Source organism: Cololabis saira, chromosome 11 (genome assembly GCF_033807715.1).
Source record: "Cololabis saira isolate AMF1-May2022 chromosome 11, fColSai1.1, whole genome shotgun sequence".
In the NCBI taxonomy this organism is placed as follows: domain Eukaryota; kingdom Metazoa; phylum Chordata; class Actinopteri; order Beloniformes; family Belonidae; genus Cololabis; species Cololabis saira.
In genome coordinates this window covers 48,197,888-48,213,623 of record NC_084597.1, presented here as the reverse complement: position 1 = coordinate 48,213,623, position 15,736 = coordinate 48,197,888, and the positions used below count along the sequence as shown (strand labels likewise).

General features: G+C 38.7%; 1 protein-coding gene across 2 annotated transcripts in view; it reads left to right on the top strand.

Annotated features, from left to right (window-relative positions):
• The first annotated feature begins 1,755 nt into the window (after nt 1-1,755).
• Nucleotides 1,756-15,736, top strand: part of hmgcs1 (3-hydroxy-3-methylglutaryl-CoA synthase 1 (soluble)) — a 54,327-nt gene continuing 40,346 nt past the window's right edge. The window contains exons 1-2 of one of the 2 annotated variants that reach the window (XM_061734637.1): nt 1,756-1,894; nt 13,685-14,133. In XM_061734637.1, the coding sequence (XP_061590621.1) occupies nt 13,686-14,133 (448 nt within the window). In that variant the 5' untranslated portion in view covers nt 1,756-1,894; nt 13,685. Of the gene's footprint in view, nt 1,895-8,928; nt 9,069-13,684; nt 14,134-15,736 lie in introns of those variants that run through there. The other variant, XM_061734636.1, reaches the window with a different exon arrangement.

The following is a 15,736-nucleotide window of genomic DNA, read 5'->3' as shown; positions in this document are numbered from 1 at the left end:
GGCCCAGGTCCCCCGTCGTGAACGCCCTCCACTGAGACCTCCTGTCGATGCTGCAAAGGATGGACGTTCTAATTTACCACCGAAGACTGTTATTTTTTCTCCGCAGCATCCTGCTCACACTGATGCTCCTGTGGTGGTACAGGAAGGACGGCGCAGCCGTTATGGTCGGCTGATTAAGCCACCAGTGAGGGACTGATGGGCCCTTCCAAGGACAACCTTCTGGGTGTTCTGGGGGGGGGGCTGTGTGGCGGACACAATAACGGACCTCGCACCCATCAGGACTGTATGGAAGGGGGCGTGGTCACAAGCATTTATTTGGTTGCTTAGCAACGTGTGTTAGTTTACAGTTGTCAACTGACAGTTTCTTTTGGTCAGTTGGATTCCGCTGTCACGGAATAAAGACGTGTTTTACCAACCTCTGGAGTCGAGCCTTATCTTGCCACAATATAAAGTTTTATCTCTGAAAAAAGAAATCAGCAAATCAGCACTTGCAAACATACAGTAAGTTATATTTCCAATTAAATAAAACGACATTTTCCAATTAAACTAAACTGGGTCTTTGCATGCTAAATAATAATGCAACTCATGAAGGAGGTAGAGGTGTGTAATGTCAGTCATTACATTTGCTATTCACATTTGCAAGTTTTTTGCAAGGAACACGAGCCGGTCTACCGCATCTGACTTGAGGGATGCCCGGTGGCATGTTACAACGCCCCCTCCTACACTAAAGAGCCTCTCCAATGGGGCACTTGTCGCAGGTATTGAGAGGTATTTCCATCAATCATTAATATGTGTGCAGACAAGGTTAAAAAAAAAAATAAAAATAAAAAAAAAAGTGAAAAATCGATTTTACGATTTTCACATTTTAACATCGTTCTAATTACATAATCGCGATTACGATTTAAAATTGATTAATCGAACAGCACTAATATATATATATATATATATATATATATATATATATATATATATATATATATATATATATATATATATATATATATATAGTAGAGCACTTCATATAATATTAGTTCACGGATCCACCAACATGCTGGAAACGGAGTAGGAATGAAGTAACCACTTATCGTCCTACCCCTGAATCTGACATACATTCTTACATAAGACGAGTTTCAATAACTGTTCAATACAGTGATATAATACTTATACTTATATGTATATATAAATATAGTCAAAATCAAAGCAAATCAAGCCAAACAAAAGAAAACAAAACAAACGCCCAGCTTTAAGTTGTGCTACTATTTATGTATGTACTAATAGAAGTAATTATAATGCATGTTATTACATTATCATTACTTTACTATAATACTACAATGTAACACTCCTTCCTACTCCTTTTTGCAAGTGTAAATTAAGATAGTAAGTGTTAAAGTATGAAATTCTTTGTTTTGTTGTTTTGTTTTGTTTTCTTATCTTCTCTTTAATTGTTGTTTTTTTACATGTACAAAATCAAATCAAATCAAATCAAATAAATTCATATTGTACTTTAAACAGGTTAATAATAGTTACAAGTTTACCTGGTGCTCGTTTAACACAAGCCCCGCCCACTAAAAACGTCTCCCGCGACACAAAACCGGTTCTGCGCTCTGATTGGCTGAGCCTCTCTCACCAGACATCGTACACGCCACCCCATTGGCCGACCGCCGCGGCCGTGCTAAGTGGTGGTTTGTTCCGGGCCGGTGATTGGCCGGCGGATTGTGGGGTCAACGTGGCTCCGTCGGCGTCCGCCAGCCGTGATTGGTCAGAAAACCAGGTGCCGAGACGCTGCGCTGTCATCGCCGGATATAAACACTGCGAGGCTGCGAGGACAGTCGAGCTGAGGAGACACAACGCAGGGAAGAAGAAAGCATTTAATTTCACTTCACGTCACACTCAGGTGAGGAGCTGCTGTTTCTAATTCATATTAATGCATTTTATTTTATTTTATTTTACAACGTCATCCTCCAGGAAAGAGGGTGACGTTGCTCCTTCTGATCCTCTTTTTTTATGGATATAAGCTTTTTTTTTTTATTTGATTTATTTCATTTTTGTACATGTAAAAAACAACACTTGAAGAGAAGCTTAAGAAAAAAAAACAACAAAACAAAGAATTTCATCCTTTAACATTTGATATCTTAATTTACATGTGCAAAAAAGGAGTAGGAAGAAGTGTAAACTTATTTAATCCTACCCCCCTTCACTAATCATTTAACCTGTATTTATAAATACCCACACACTGTGCTCACACTGCTAAATAACATTATTATTATTATTATTATTATTATTATTATTATTATTATTATTATTATTATATACTGTAATTATACTCACACACATACCTATACATACATACACACACATAGTTGAAAATTTCTATGTATTTGTACACACATGCCCATATAAACGCAAGCTGTAAGCTTCTGAAACTTACTGAGTGTAACATTTTCCACAATGCCTGTGTAATGTATAATGTAGTGTTTAGACTCAATAACAGACTCTGTCATCTCATCCCAACGTATGCTCCCACTCATGAACACACCACAAGGGGAAAACAACTTTTAAAGGGAAAGAAAAGCTAACTGAAATGTACAAGTCTCTGTAACCTGTAAAGGTCCAAAAATTTGGAATGAGATTGATAATTGCTATAAAAGAGTCTGGATCTCTCTCAATTTTCAAAAAGAGACTAACAAAAATTGTTTTTAAATTATGTCTCTTCTTATTGAATTATGTCTAATTCTCAAATTATGTCTAACTCTAAAACTATCTGTGGATGTTTATGTTTAGGTAATAAGGTTATTATATGTATCTGTGTAATTTATAGTTGTTTTGCTGTGTGACTGGGCTATTCATAAGCTACAGTAGCTTCTGGGGAGTCCCATTTTACAAACTTACCTCAATTGATTGTTATCTGTATTTGTGTTTTTAAATTATTTATGTGTGTGTAATATAATATATCGGGGGTGTAAGTTGAACAGATGCCGGTTACTATTATGTGGCTGCAAGTTTATATCAGTTTGGAAACTAAAACTATCCTATTTCATTTGATAGTTTAACGTGTTTTTTGGCATACTTTGAATATTTGAAGCCGGCTCGTCCATTTTTTTTTTTTGCGAGAATAAAATATACCCAGCAACACATTTTTTTTAATTTTTTCTATCGTGGTCACTTCTCTTATTGTGAAACTTTGATTCATCACTGATCCGTCACTGTGACCTCTCGCTGCCGATGTTACACCGAAAATAGTCCCGGACGAGGTTCGGAGGACCTCTGCGCGGGAGCGCGCACGTCAGGGCGGTCGAGTGTAAACGCCGGGCGAGTAAATACCGTTTTATAATAGATCCATGGTAAATACATGAGTACCAAGGGAGCCTAGGGGGGTCCAGAGGGGGCCACTTCTATATATGCATTTTTAATATATAATATATATATCATATGTATTTTAATATATCACATATATATCATATGTATTTTAATATATCATATATTTATTTTATTAATACAAATATATATTTATTTATCTTAAAATGTTTTGTATATATATATATATATATATATATATATATATATATATATATATATATATATATATATATATATTATTAGGCTCAGAAATACTTTTTATTTACTTTCTAACTTGTAACCATGTTGGTAAAAACCTAAGGCATATATATATACATTTTTAATACTTAATATATTTAATATATCTTATTTTATTAATATATGTATATATTTATTTTTATTATTTTACATTTTTTTATTATTGCTGTCAAGAGTCTGCTTTTTAAAAGGGGAAGGTTAGGAAGACACTAAAGTTATACTAAAATGAAGACACTTATGTAAACAAGTATTTTTCATGTCATTTTATGTTCAACAAATTATTAAAATCTATACTAGTCAAACAAAATAAAATAAATAAATAAATAAAATGTAGACATCGTCTGATGTAGGTTTTATGGCCCCCCTTGATCTTTCTGCATACATTAATGGGGAAAAATGAATGAATTAATGAAGTTTATTCAATAATGACAACACAAAACACCATAAAACATTGTGCACAGCATTGACATTTCACACAAAACCAATAATCATGTATTGAACAATGACTGAAAAGGTATAGGCAGATAGCAGACTGCTTATAAAAGCCTATACTATATTATCAACTTTCTTTTTTTGGCTACCAACCTCCAGAAAAGCAAAGAGACAATAGAAAAGCAAAGAAACAACAGAAAAGCAAAGAAACATTAACAGATAGTCAATCGCACTTATAAGCTTCAAAAATAGCTTTACAAACCATTTTCTTAAAAACCAAAAGAGAATGACATGTTTTTAAATTTATGTAGGCATCATTCCAGAATTTAACTCCAATAATGGAGGCACGTCTCCTTTTCATACCTTTTTTAGCTTTTTGTACAGTAAAATTGCAGACACCTCTAAGATTATACGGAGTCTACGGAAGAAAACTGGTGAAGGTCTTCGGAACCCCTGGTTTACAACAGGTCTCAAAAGATCCTCTATGATAAAAAACAAATTGTATAAAAAATTTCTTACTAATCCTACTCCACTGAATTCTGCAATCTATAAAAAATATAAAAATAAATACATCCATCTATTGCGGATGTCTAAGAAACTGTACTTTTAAAATAAATTCAGAGAATCGTCAGACATTAGGTCCACCTGGAAGGTTGTCAACGAACTTCTCAACAAAAAAAAGTGTACTGCCCCTCTCCCATCTCAGTTTAAGAATGGTAAAAAGATACATGATAACCCTACCGATATAGCAAATGAATTTAACAGTTTCTTTGCAAATGTGGGTTCTTCTCTCTCAAAGGATATGGGAGTTTCAAGTAGTAATCATTTAGATTACATTAAGGGCAATTTCCCTACTATTTTACAGTTTGAAGATACTAACGAAACAGAGGTCTTAGATTTAATTTCTAATTTGAAGATATCAGCAGCTGGTCACGATGATATTGCTGCTTCATTGGTTAAATCAGTGTCTTTCTCAATTAGTAAACCCCTTATGCATATTTTCAATTTATGTCTGCAATTTGGGGAGGTTCCTCGAGACTTAAAAATTGCCAAAGTTATTCCCCTGCACAAATCTGGAGATCCAAGAATCTTTAATAATTATCGCCCCATATCAATTTTACCATGTTTCTCAAAAATATTGGAAAAACTGGTTTACAACAGAATGTTTCACCATCTAAACAAACACAGTATCTTATACGAGCATCAATATGGTTTTAGAAAAAAATCACTCCACAGATATGTCCCTCTTACAACTGGTGGAAAGAATCTATACTGCTATTAATAATAAAGAATTTGCTCTTGGCATTTTCATAGATCTTTCCAAAGCCTTTGATACTGTGGATTATACTATTTTACTTGACAAATTACATCATTATGGTTTCCATGATATTACTTTGAAATGGTTGTCTAGTTATGTTCATAACCGCGAACAACATGTGCATGCCAACGGTTGTTTTTCTTCCAATGTTAAGATGTCATGTGGAGTCCCTCAGGGATCAATACTAGGACCCCTTTTATTTCTCATTTATGTAAATGACCTGGCTACTGTATCTTCATCCTTTACACCAATCTTATTTGCTGATGATACCAATTTGATACTAACTCACAGAAATTTTGATTCACTTATTGAGCAAGCTAATTCTGGTATAGCAATGCTTTCAAAATGGTTCCTTGCAAATAAGTTGTCGTTAAATGTTAACAAATCTAATTTTATTGTATTTGCAAGTAAAAACAAAAAATATTGTCCGCAAAAAGCTAAGATTTCTATTGGTGGTATTACAATCAATCAGGTTTCATCCACCAAATTTCTAGGTGTCTTTGTGGATGAGAATTTGTCCTGGAAAGAGCATACATTCTGTAACTAACAAAATCTCTAGATCCCTTGGTATCATCAGAAGAATCAGAGGTTTGGTCCATCAGGCTTGTCTCGTTACTCTGTATTACAGTTTAATTTATCCTTATCTCATTTATGGCAACATTGTTTGGGCAAGTACATATTCATCAAATCTACACAAATTACTCATTACTCAAAAGAAATTTGTAAGAATAGCTACTTCTGCCTCCTATTTGGCCCCATCTGCCCCTTTGTTTAAAAAATTAAATGTATTATCCATCTATGATATTAACATACTCCAATCATGTGCTTTCATTTACAAATGCACTTATCTTGCAAATAGGCTTCCAAGTACTTTCAAAGATTTTTTTAAGACCAATTCGCAAATTCATAACTATAATACCAGACAATTTGAGGATCTCCATTCTTCATTCAGTCGTACCAATAGCAGTCAGTTCTCCATCAAAGACAGGGGTGCCTCACTCTGGAACTCTCATATACTTATCGCAAAATCTTCACTGTCTATTAATAGTTTTAAACAGAGATTGAAGACCAGCCTTATTGACCAAGCGTCTAGAAGTGCTTCCACTTAATGTGGACTCACTTCTGCACGTGCACACCGAGAAATTGTCGGTTTATATCCATCTTTTTTGAACGCTGTTTTTTTTTGTTTTTTTGTTTTTTTGTTCTTGCTATTATTTCAATACAATGTATTTTTCCTGGTGAGAACTTTGAATAAGCCCATTTAGGGCTTCCTTTCTCACCTGCACATATTTTCATGTTTTTTTTATGTTCATTTAAACTTTTGTACCGTTTTTTATGTTGTGCAAATAAACAAATCAAATCAAGTCTCCTGAATTGAAAAGAACCTCGAGATTTGTATTGAGTCAGGGAGCATTTTTGATTTTGCTCTGAACATAATTTGCATGATTTTATAATAAAATATAATTAACAAACCTGTAATTATTATTTGGTGATAACTTGCTTTAAAAGCAGCTGATGAATGCATGTCACATTGCATGTTTTTAACTCTATTTATTAGCAATTTAATATATAATAACAATAACTATAAAACCAGGTTCCACTCATTACTCAAACTTCAAAAGAGAGCAATACGATACATTCATAAGGCTGGATATGGAGATCACACTAACTCACTATTCTTACAATCTAAAGCACTAAAACTCATGGATCTAGTGGCATTTCAATCTGCACAAGTAATGTTTAAAGCAAAAAATCCTTCTCTACCGGATAACATTCAGAAATTATTAATTGATGTTTTACTCATGTAAATTGATCAGGCGGTTCGCGGGCAGCCCTCGCGGGCGCACTCCCGTGTATCGGGGTCCTTATTTCACCCATGTCGGTTTACCGCAGGCCCCCAGTCTCGCGCTCAGCAGGCACGCCGATTTTTTCCAGTGGCCAGTCGCGGTACTGCAACAAAAAATCCCATGGGGCCCAGAAAGCTTTTTTCCCATAGACCGCAATAGTAAAAGAGAAGCCTCTAAAACTGTTCACAGGACACCTCCAGCTGTAATCACCACCAATTACTAATCTTTGTATTCTATATTTTTAAGTCATGGACTTTATCTCCGTCAAAAATGTTTTATAACGGCCAGAAAAGTCAAAGAAAAGTCTCTTTCTGGGCGTGACGTCACGGCTGTGCCGTGCACTCGCAAAGCGCGGTCGTGTGTGTCTCGGGAACGAGGATGGCTGAAACTAAGCCGTTCGGCGGAATTATCACTCAGAAACACATTGCATTGCCAATTTGCACCAAACAGAAATGTTTAATAGCAAGAATAATAATGGTTTGTCATTCTTGTACTTAAACATTTCCGTTGTAGCCAACGGTGTATGGTTTGTGAAAATAAGATATCAGGCAGGAATAACACAAGTCTAAGACCCTGTCCACACGTAGCCGGGTATTTTTAAAAACGAATATTTCCCCCCCTCCGTTTATAAAAACATTTGCATCCACACATAACCGAAGATCTGCGTTTTCGACCACATTCATAAGCATTCTAATGATCCTGTAGATCATCCGCGGCTCCGCGGAGGCGCAGGTGTGGGTGTTTCCACTGAGATCCTCCTGCACACACACACCTAACGCACTTCAAATATGTATTCTTCTGTTGCTCTTTCATTTGGAGGCAGCGCCCTGCACGGGACTAAATGAGGGTCAATATTAACAAAATGAGCTTGTGGCGTGAGATCCCCACCTCACAATAAAACTGACCTCCATCAGGTTTGAGCAAACGTGCAGGGAGAGAGATGTGTCGTAGTTGTTGCGACGGTGCCGTGGAGTTTTAGATGTCATGTGTTTAACATCATCTTAACCCTTAATCCTCAGCTTATTTTATGACAGTGCTCCCGGGGAAGCTGCACCTCCGCAGCTCCGCGGGCACTGCGAAGCCGGGCAGTGCCCGCAGGGCAGTGGGCAGTGGGCAGTCCGCGGCTCCGCGGCTCCTACGCCGTAGGGTGCGCGGAGCCGCGGAGCCTACGGCGTAGCCTCTGTGTAACGCAGTAAATTAACCACATTTAAACATAATATTTGACATATTTAAACATAATACTTGACAAAACTTGTAATACAAAAAATATTTGTCTTAATGTAAGTAATAAACTTGGGAAGTTTCATGGTGATACCTGCTATTTACATTTTTATCCTATTTTAGCCTATTAACCTGGGGTGTCTCATCTTAAATAAAAATGACTCGTTTTATCTTTAATTAAAAAACACACACAAATGAACCATGTATAGTCTATAACCATGACTTTGAGAACAGCATCGGTTGATTTGCCCTATAAATCCCTAATTTCATTGTGTACATCTATCATTACCGGTCTGAAGGACTCATGAGCGCGCAGCGCTTGTCCAGAGCGCGCAGCGCTCGTTCACATTGCCCCGGGGCATGATGGGAGGCCCCAGAGCATCATGGGAGGTGACTCAACTGCGCATGCTCTATGGGCCCGTGTACCAGGAAGTAAACCAGGAAGTCAGAAATTTTTTCGGCGGATGCGCTGGGTGAGCAAACTCCATTGAAATGAATGGGCGGCCATTTTCGATCCGGTATCCAGTTATATAATACATCCATGGTTTACCGGTGCTAAACTGCTTAACTCTGGGAAATCCTGCTGCCCTTTCACCCACTTCCCTCTGTTATTGACCCGTCGGACACATCAAAGCAAACCCATGTGACTAGCTCAGGTGAGTCCAGGCCACGTGACCAGCTGTCAGACTTTCAAACTAAAACTGATGTGAATTAATGACCCCGGAGCTAACAGGCTAACCAGCTCTCGGCTGCTAAACCGCGTTATTAGCTTCACCAAATGTCCAGACTAACAGATCACCTGGACGTATTTAACTAAGATCAATCACTCTGGCTTCAGTTCATCCTGATTTGCTGTCTGTCAAATGTATTCAGGAGAAGTTCAGTCCACCTGAGACCTTTACCTAGTTTTATACAAAACTTGACAGAACATCTAACTTTGTGCTAAGTCTTGTAGAGGCTGAATCTACTTGTAAATAGAGGTTACAAGTACATATACATACATATATATATATATATATATATATATATACACACACACACATTAAGACTTTAAAAACAGAAGATCAAGAAAGGAAAAGGATGTTTATATATATATATAATTGTATTGTATTTTATATTTATTATATGTATGTATGTGTGTGTGTGTGTATGTATGTGTGTGTGTATGTGTATATATATATATATATATATATATATATATATATATATATATATACACTAGCTATTAAAGTGTTTCTTTAGACAGAAATTATGCATTTTCAATTCTTTTTCTTTTTCCTTTCCTTTCCTGGTGGAAATTCAACAATAGCCAGAGGACTTTTTATTCTCTGTTTGTTGTGAAAAAAAAACCCTGGACTCACCTACTTTTGACACATGCAAAAGAACAAATAATATTAAAAGAAAAAAAATGTACAACTAAATTAAACATACCAAAACCATGTTGTTCTCCTTCATCAATGTGTCTATGGTAAATTGTGGCTCGAGTATCTTTCCTTTTCCCCCTAATTGTTATCTTCAGGAGGATTATGTTTTCTTTTCAGCTGAAAAAAACAATAATCAGGATGTTAAGGCATAGTGTGTTTAAATATTTGATTATTATGGGCTGTTAAATCATTGTTTTTAAAGGAACTGGTATAATAATCACATTCAAGTTTCAAGTTTATTTATAAAGCACTTTAAAAACAACAACAGCTGACCAAAGTGCTGGACAAGTGAAAGAAAAAACAAAACAGGACAACGTAAAAGATAAAACACATAAATTAAATACAACAATCATGGCGAGTTAAAAGCTAGTGAGTAAAAATTAGTTCAGATGAGATTTAAAATCAGCCATAGGAGCCGGGTGTATGTGCAGCGGGAGCTCGGTCCAGAGTTTGGGGCCGGTTACTGTAAAGGCCCAGTCCGTCAGCTGACTGAAGAGCCCGAGAAGGTCTATGGACATTTAAAAGACATTATTCATTGATTCTGCAGTCGGATCTCATGCAAAGTGTTGGATTTTATAAATAACAGGTGAAGGTGATGTTAGATGGAAATGACTTAACGTCCCAGAGCTGTATAGACGTCAGTGACTACGTTTACATGCAGTCAAAATTCGGGTTATTGCTAATATTCCGGTTACTGAAACATTGGGAATAATCTGTTTCCATGCGTGAGCAAACAGGGTTATCCCTGTTTACATGGTAATTAATCATTTGGGATTTCTGGATCAAACCAGCGACGCACGGAGAACATCACAACGCAATTACCATCATTTCCGCTTCTTCTTCCTGTATCCAAATCCAAAACAAATGCTGCTTCACGCAACTTTTCACTCACCTTTTTGTAAATCTGGCTATCCCGGGTACTTTCTACCGTCTACAAATGCAGAAATGTTCATATCCTTCATTACATTTATAAAATTATTAAATAATGATTAGTCTCCTCCTCACTCCAAAAGTGTGGCGTGGTCTTGCGTTTCTCCATGTTATTACCTACGTCCTTGACTCAAAAGATCAAGATTCCTTGCGAAACGAACATGCGCAGAAAAAAAATCCCGTTAGGCTTTTAAATGACCCAATATTGGGGTTTTAAAAGGAGTTACCCAAGGGTCATATTCGGGTTTTTAAAAACTGGAATATGAGTAGCAAAGTAGACACTGCACATTCAACACTTAATAAATACATTTGACAATGACACGTAGTTCGGGAGGGGGGGGTCGGTGTCAAATCGATACTTGGCCCTCCCCCTCCCTGTTTTTATGGCATTAATCACATGCACTCAACACCAGGGGCAGGAGGGGGTCCCACATCACCCGCGTTCCCTCACCGGCCTGGGATAGGTGGGTCGGGATACCCGGGCCTGGCGGGGCTCGCCGTGCAGCCTGGGGTGCCTTCTGGCGGTGCTGGACCCCCGGGGAGGGGGAAACGGTGCGTGATTGTGTGTCTGTGTCGGTGAGAATGCGGTGTGGAAGTGTCCTGCCATGGAGGATTTGAGCCTCCATTGGCAGGACAACAAAACTTAATAATTTATCAATATTATATTATACAAAGGTGGTTATTAGTATTATTAGTATTATTATTATGTATAGTATATCTTATTATTATAGTATATCTTATTATTAGTATAGGTATCGGATAGGTGAATGGATGAATGAATGGGATGCCTGGGTGTGGGGCCCTCCGTTGTCGGGCCTGCGTGGGTGTCGCCCTGTTGGGGGGTTCCCTCTCTCTGGGCCCGGAGAGAGGTTTTTTGTTGCAGATTTCCAGTGTTTCCGTGTGTTCCTGCTTCCTGGATTGGCAGTGGATGTCGTCACCCCCCCCAAAAAAAAAACAAAAAAAAAAAAACACTGGGTTTGTATGTGTATATTTATGTATGTGTACGCATATGTATGCATATATATATATGTATATATATTAAATATAGTAATAATGCACATATATATACAGATCTGGTCAAGGAATTAGAATAATCTGAAATAGTGCAATCACTAAATTCTTTGAATGCATTTTTTGTGCAGAAAGCAAATCAGGTGTTCACCGCACCTGTCCTACTCGTTGGAGTAATCACAGCTCAGCTCACACCTGCCTGTCAAAGCTCAGTTGAGCTTTCCAAAAGGTCCATTTAGGCCATTTAACTGTGACACTGTTGTTTTATTGAATAAGAATAATGGAGAAACCGTTTCATTGAATTAGAATAAATGCTCGAATTTTTGTTTTCTGTGAAGAGTGTTCACTGTGCAGTATAAAGTCAGGGTTGAGTAGAATTTCTAAGTTGTAAAATCAATCATGGGTAAGCAGCGCGACCTCTCAACCGGAATAGTGGCTCAAATTCAAGCCCTTCGCCAACAAGGCTTGACCCAAACTAAAATTGCTGAGCAGCTCGGCATCAGCCAGTCTTCCGTCTGCAAAGCTCTCAAGAAAAACTGCAGCAAGCGCACCAACTGTTCCGGCCTCCGAAAAACTTCTGCTCGCGACAACAAGCAGCTGAGAAAGATCGCAGTCAACAACCGGTTCAAGTCCACTTCCGAGCTCACCGACTTGTGGAACAAGCAGACCGGCGCTGACGTCTCCAGATCAACCACTTACCGTCGTCTGCGCGAACTCGGCTTCAAATCTCGCGTTCCAGCAGTAAAACCGATGCTGAACAAGAAACAAATGGAGAAACGGCTGAAGTGGGCCAAAGAACACGGCGAGTGGACTGCTGAAGACTGGCAGAAAGTGATCTTCAGTGACGAATCACGCTACTGCATCTCCTTCGGTGACCAAGGTCCTCGTGTCTGGCGTCGTGGTGGCGAAACCTACAACCACGAGTGCGTGAAAAGATCCGTCAAGTTTCCCCAGAGCGTTATGGTCTGGGGATGCATGTCCGCTCGGGGTGTAGGGAAACTCTGCTTCCTCAAGAAGACTGTCAATGCTGCCGTATATCAAGATGTTCTGGAAACGTTCCTGATTCCGACTGTTGAGGAACAGTTCGGCGAAGAAGACTTCATATTTCAACAGGATCTTGCACCGGCTCATGCGGCATTGGTTCACTAAAAAAAAGATTGAAGTTTTGGCATGGCCGGCCAACTCGCCTGACCTCAATGTCATTGAAAACCTTTGGGCCATCGTCAAGCGGAAAATTCGCGACAGAAAGCCGACTACGCTGGACCAACTGAAGCAGAACATCGCCACTGCCTGGGAAGCTGTGAGTGCGGAAACTTGCGACAAGCTGGTCAAATCGATGCCGCGGAGACTTCAGGCAGTCATACAAGCCAAGGGGGCAGCCACAAAATACTGAGAAAGTGATGATTCTAATTATAATAAAAATTATTCTAATTCAATGAAACGGTTTCTCCATTATTCTAATTCAATAAAACAACAGTGTCACAGTTAAATGGCCTAAATGGGCCTTTTGGAAAGCTCAGCTGAGCAAATTTTTTTTACAGGTAACGAGTTATGTGATTACTCTAACGAGTAGGACAGGTGCGATGAACACCTGATTTGCTTTCTGCACAAAAAATGAATTCAAAGAATTTAATGATTGCACTATTTCAGATTATTCTAATTCGTTGACCAGCACCTGTATACCTTTGGTTTCTACCGTCATGGTATCAATCATTAATATGTGTGCAGACAAGGTAAAAAAAAAACTGGAATATGAGCAAATTCGGGTTATTCAAAGGGGTTATTGGTGTTTACATGGCCGTGCAAAACCGGGTTATTGCTAATATTCGGATTTTAAAAGGGTTTTTGACTCCATGTAAACGCAGTCAGTGATGCTGAACATGAAATGCTTTTCTCAATCTGTCCAGGATGCCTGGCTCAGCCCCGATTAGTTGCATGGGACCATGGCCCAAAGATGTAGGCGTCATCGCCATGGAGCTGTACTTCCCATCCCAGTATGTGGACCAGGCGGAGCTGGAGCAGTACGACGGAGTCACGGCCGGTAAATACACAGTCGGGCTGGGTCAGGCTCGCATGGGCTTCTGCTCGGACCGAGAGGACATCAACTCTCTGTGCCTCACCGTGGTCCAGAGGCTGATGGAGAGGAACGGCTTGTCCTACGACAGCATCGGTCGACTGGAAGTTGGCACCGAAACCATCATTGACAAGTCAAAGTCTGTCAAGACGGTCATCATGCAGCTGTTTGAGGACTCTGGCAATACAGATGTGGAGGGTATCGACACCACCAATGCCTGCTATGGTGGCACAGCCGCGCTCTTCAATGCTGTTAACTGGGTGGAGTCCAGCTCATGGGATGGTGAGTAGGGCTGCAACTAGGCCTGTGTTGAAAAAATTGATTTCCCAATTCTAAATCGATTCTCATATTAATTCCTAAAAATCGATTCATATGTCTAAAGATCTATTTTTATTATTTTTTTTATTTATGTATTTTTTTTTTCATCATTACATTACAACTTTTGGTTATTTTTTTGTTTATCCCCAAAAAAGGAATGCTTTGTTGGACACGAGAATAACTGGTGCCATGTTTTTGCCTTTAAATATGTTTAAAGGTATGAAAACATTAAAGTGTTAGGTTATAATTGCATAAAATGGTCTATATTTCATTACTTTATATACTGTCTTGGGGTTACATTTGCAAAAAATGCTAAAAACCAAATGCTCAAAAATTAAAAACCAAAATAGACCGTAAAAAATGGAACAAATAAAAACGGAATGTGGGAAAAAATAAAACCGATTTCATCCGTCTCTGTTTCCTCCCTGGATCTGTTTGGTAATTCTGACCCACGATGTTTCTGAAAGCAGTTCTATCAGCTTTCTTGGAGCTGATTGGTCCTTACAGCATCATTAGCTGCAATACTTGCTGTTGAATCTCAATATAATACTAGTAGTAATATTTTGCATAACTACAGTCATATAATTCATGCAACAGCTCAAAAAACAGTTTTAATAACATTAAACCCAAATCAATATCGGAATCGGATTGAATCAAATCTTGATAATCGATTCTGAATGTTAAGAATCAGAATCGAATCGATTCTGGACATTTGAATCGATCCCCAGCCATAGCTGCAACTAACAACTATTTTAATAGTCGACTACTCACCGACTATTGAAACAACTAATCAGATAATTAATATATATTTTTTTTTATTTAGTATGAGGTTGCTTTAATTATGTGGCAAATGATAATAAACACCAGAAAGATGGCAGTAAAGCCCTGATATAGTAGGACTGTTTTCTTCATCCTGCTATAGCGGGGCTGTTTTCTTCATCCTGCTATAGCTAGACCCTCCAGAAAAACGCAGGCAAAAATCCTTGATTCTGCGGGCTAAAATAATTGATTATGCGGGCTAAAATCATTTATTATGCGATTAAATGTGCAGGTTTTTATGTGCTTTTATGCGGTGAAATTGCGGAATATGCTGGAAGTTGCGGAATATGCGGGAAGTCGTGGAATATGCGGAAAGTTGCAAAATATGCAGGAAGTTGCGGATTCGGCGCTGAGCTCTTCCCTCTTCGCTCGCCGCTACTCATCATCATCATCATCATCATCGTTTAGGCTATTAGTCAGACTCGAGGTCCATGATAAAAACATAGGCCTACAACACTCAATACATAAGAACACAGATTAAAAGAATGCTGATTGTAATGAGGGAATCCTTGTTAGTTTCTTGTCCTCCGCTTATTAATATGCTTAATTCAGCGGGCTGTCTCGTCTGATCTGAGGTCGTAGACGAAAAAAAAAAGGAGAGCGCAGGTGGAGAGGGGCGGTGGCGGCCCGGAGGCCGGTCCCCGCCTGGTCTCTCCCCTCCAGCCCGCGGCTCGGTGCTCGGGTGATTGCCGGGCGCACCGGCGCGGTGAGGGGACGAGCCAGAGCTTCGTCACCCCACGCGTCCGCC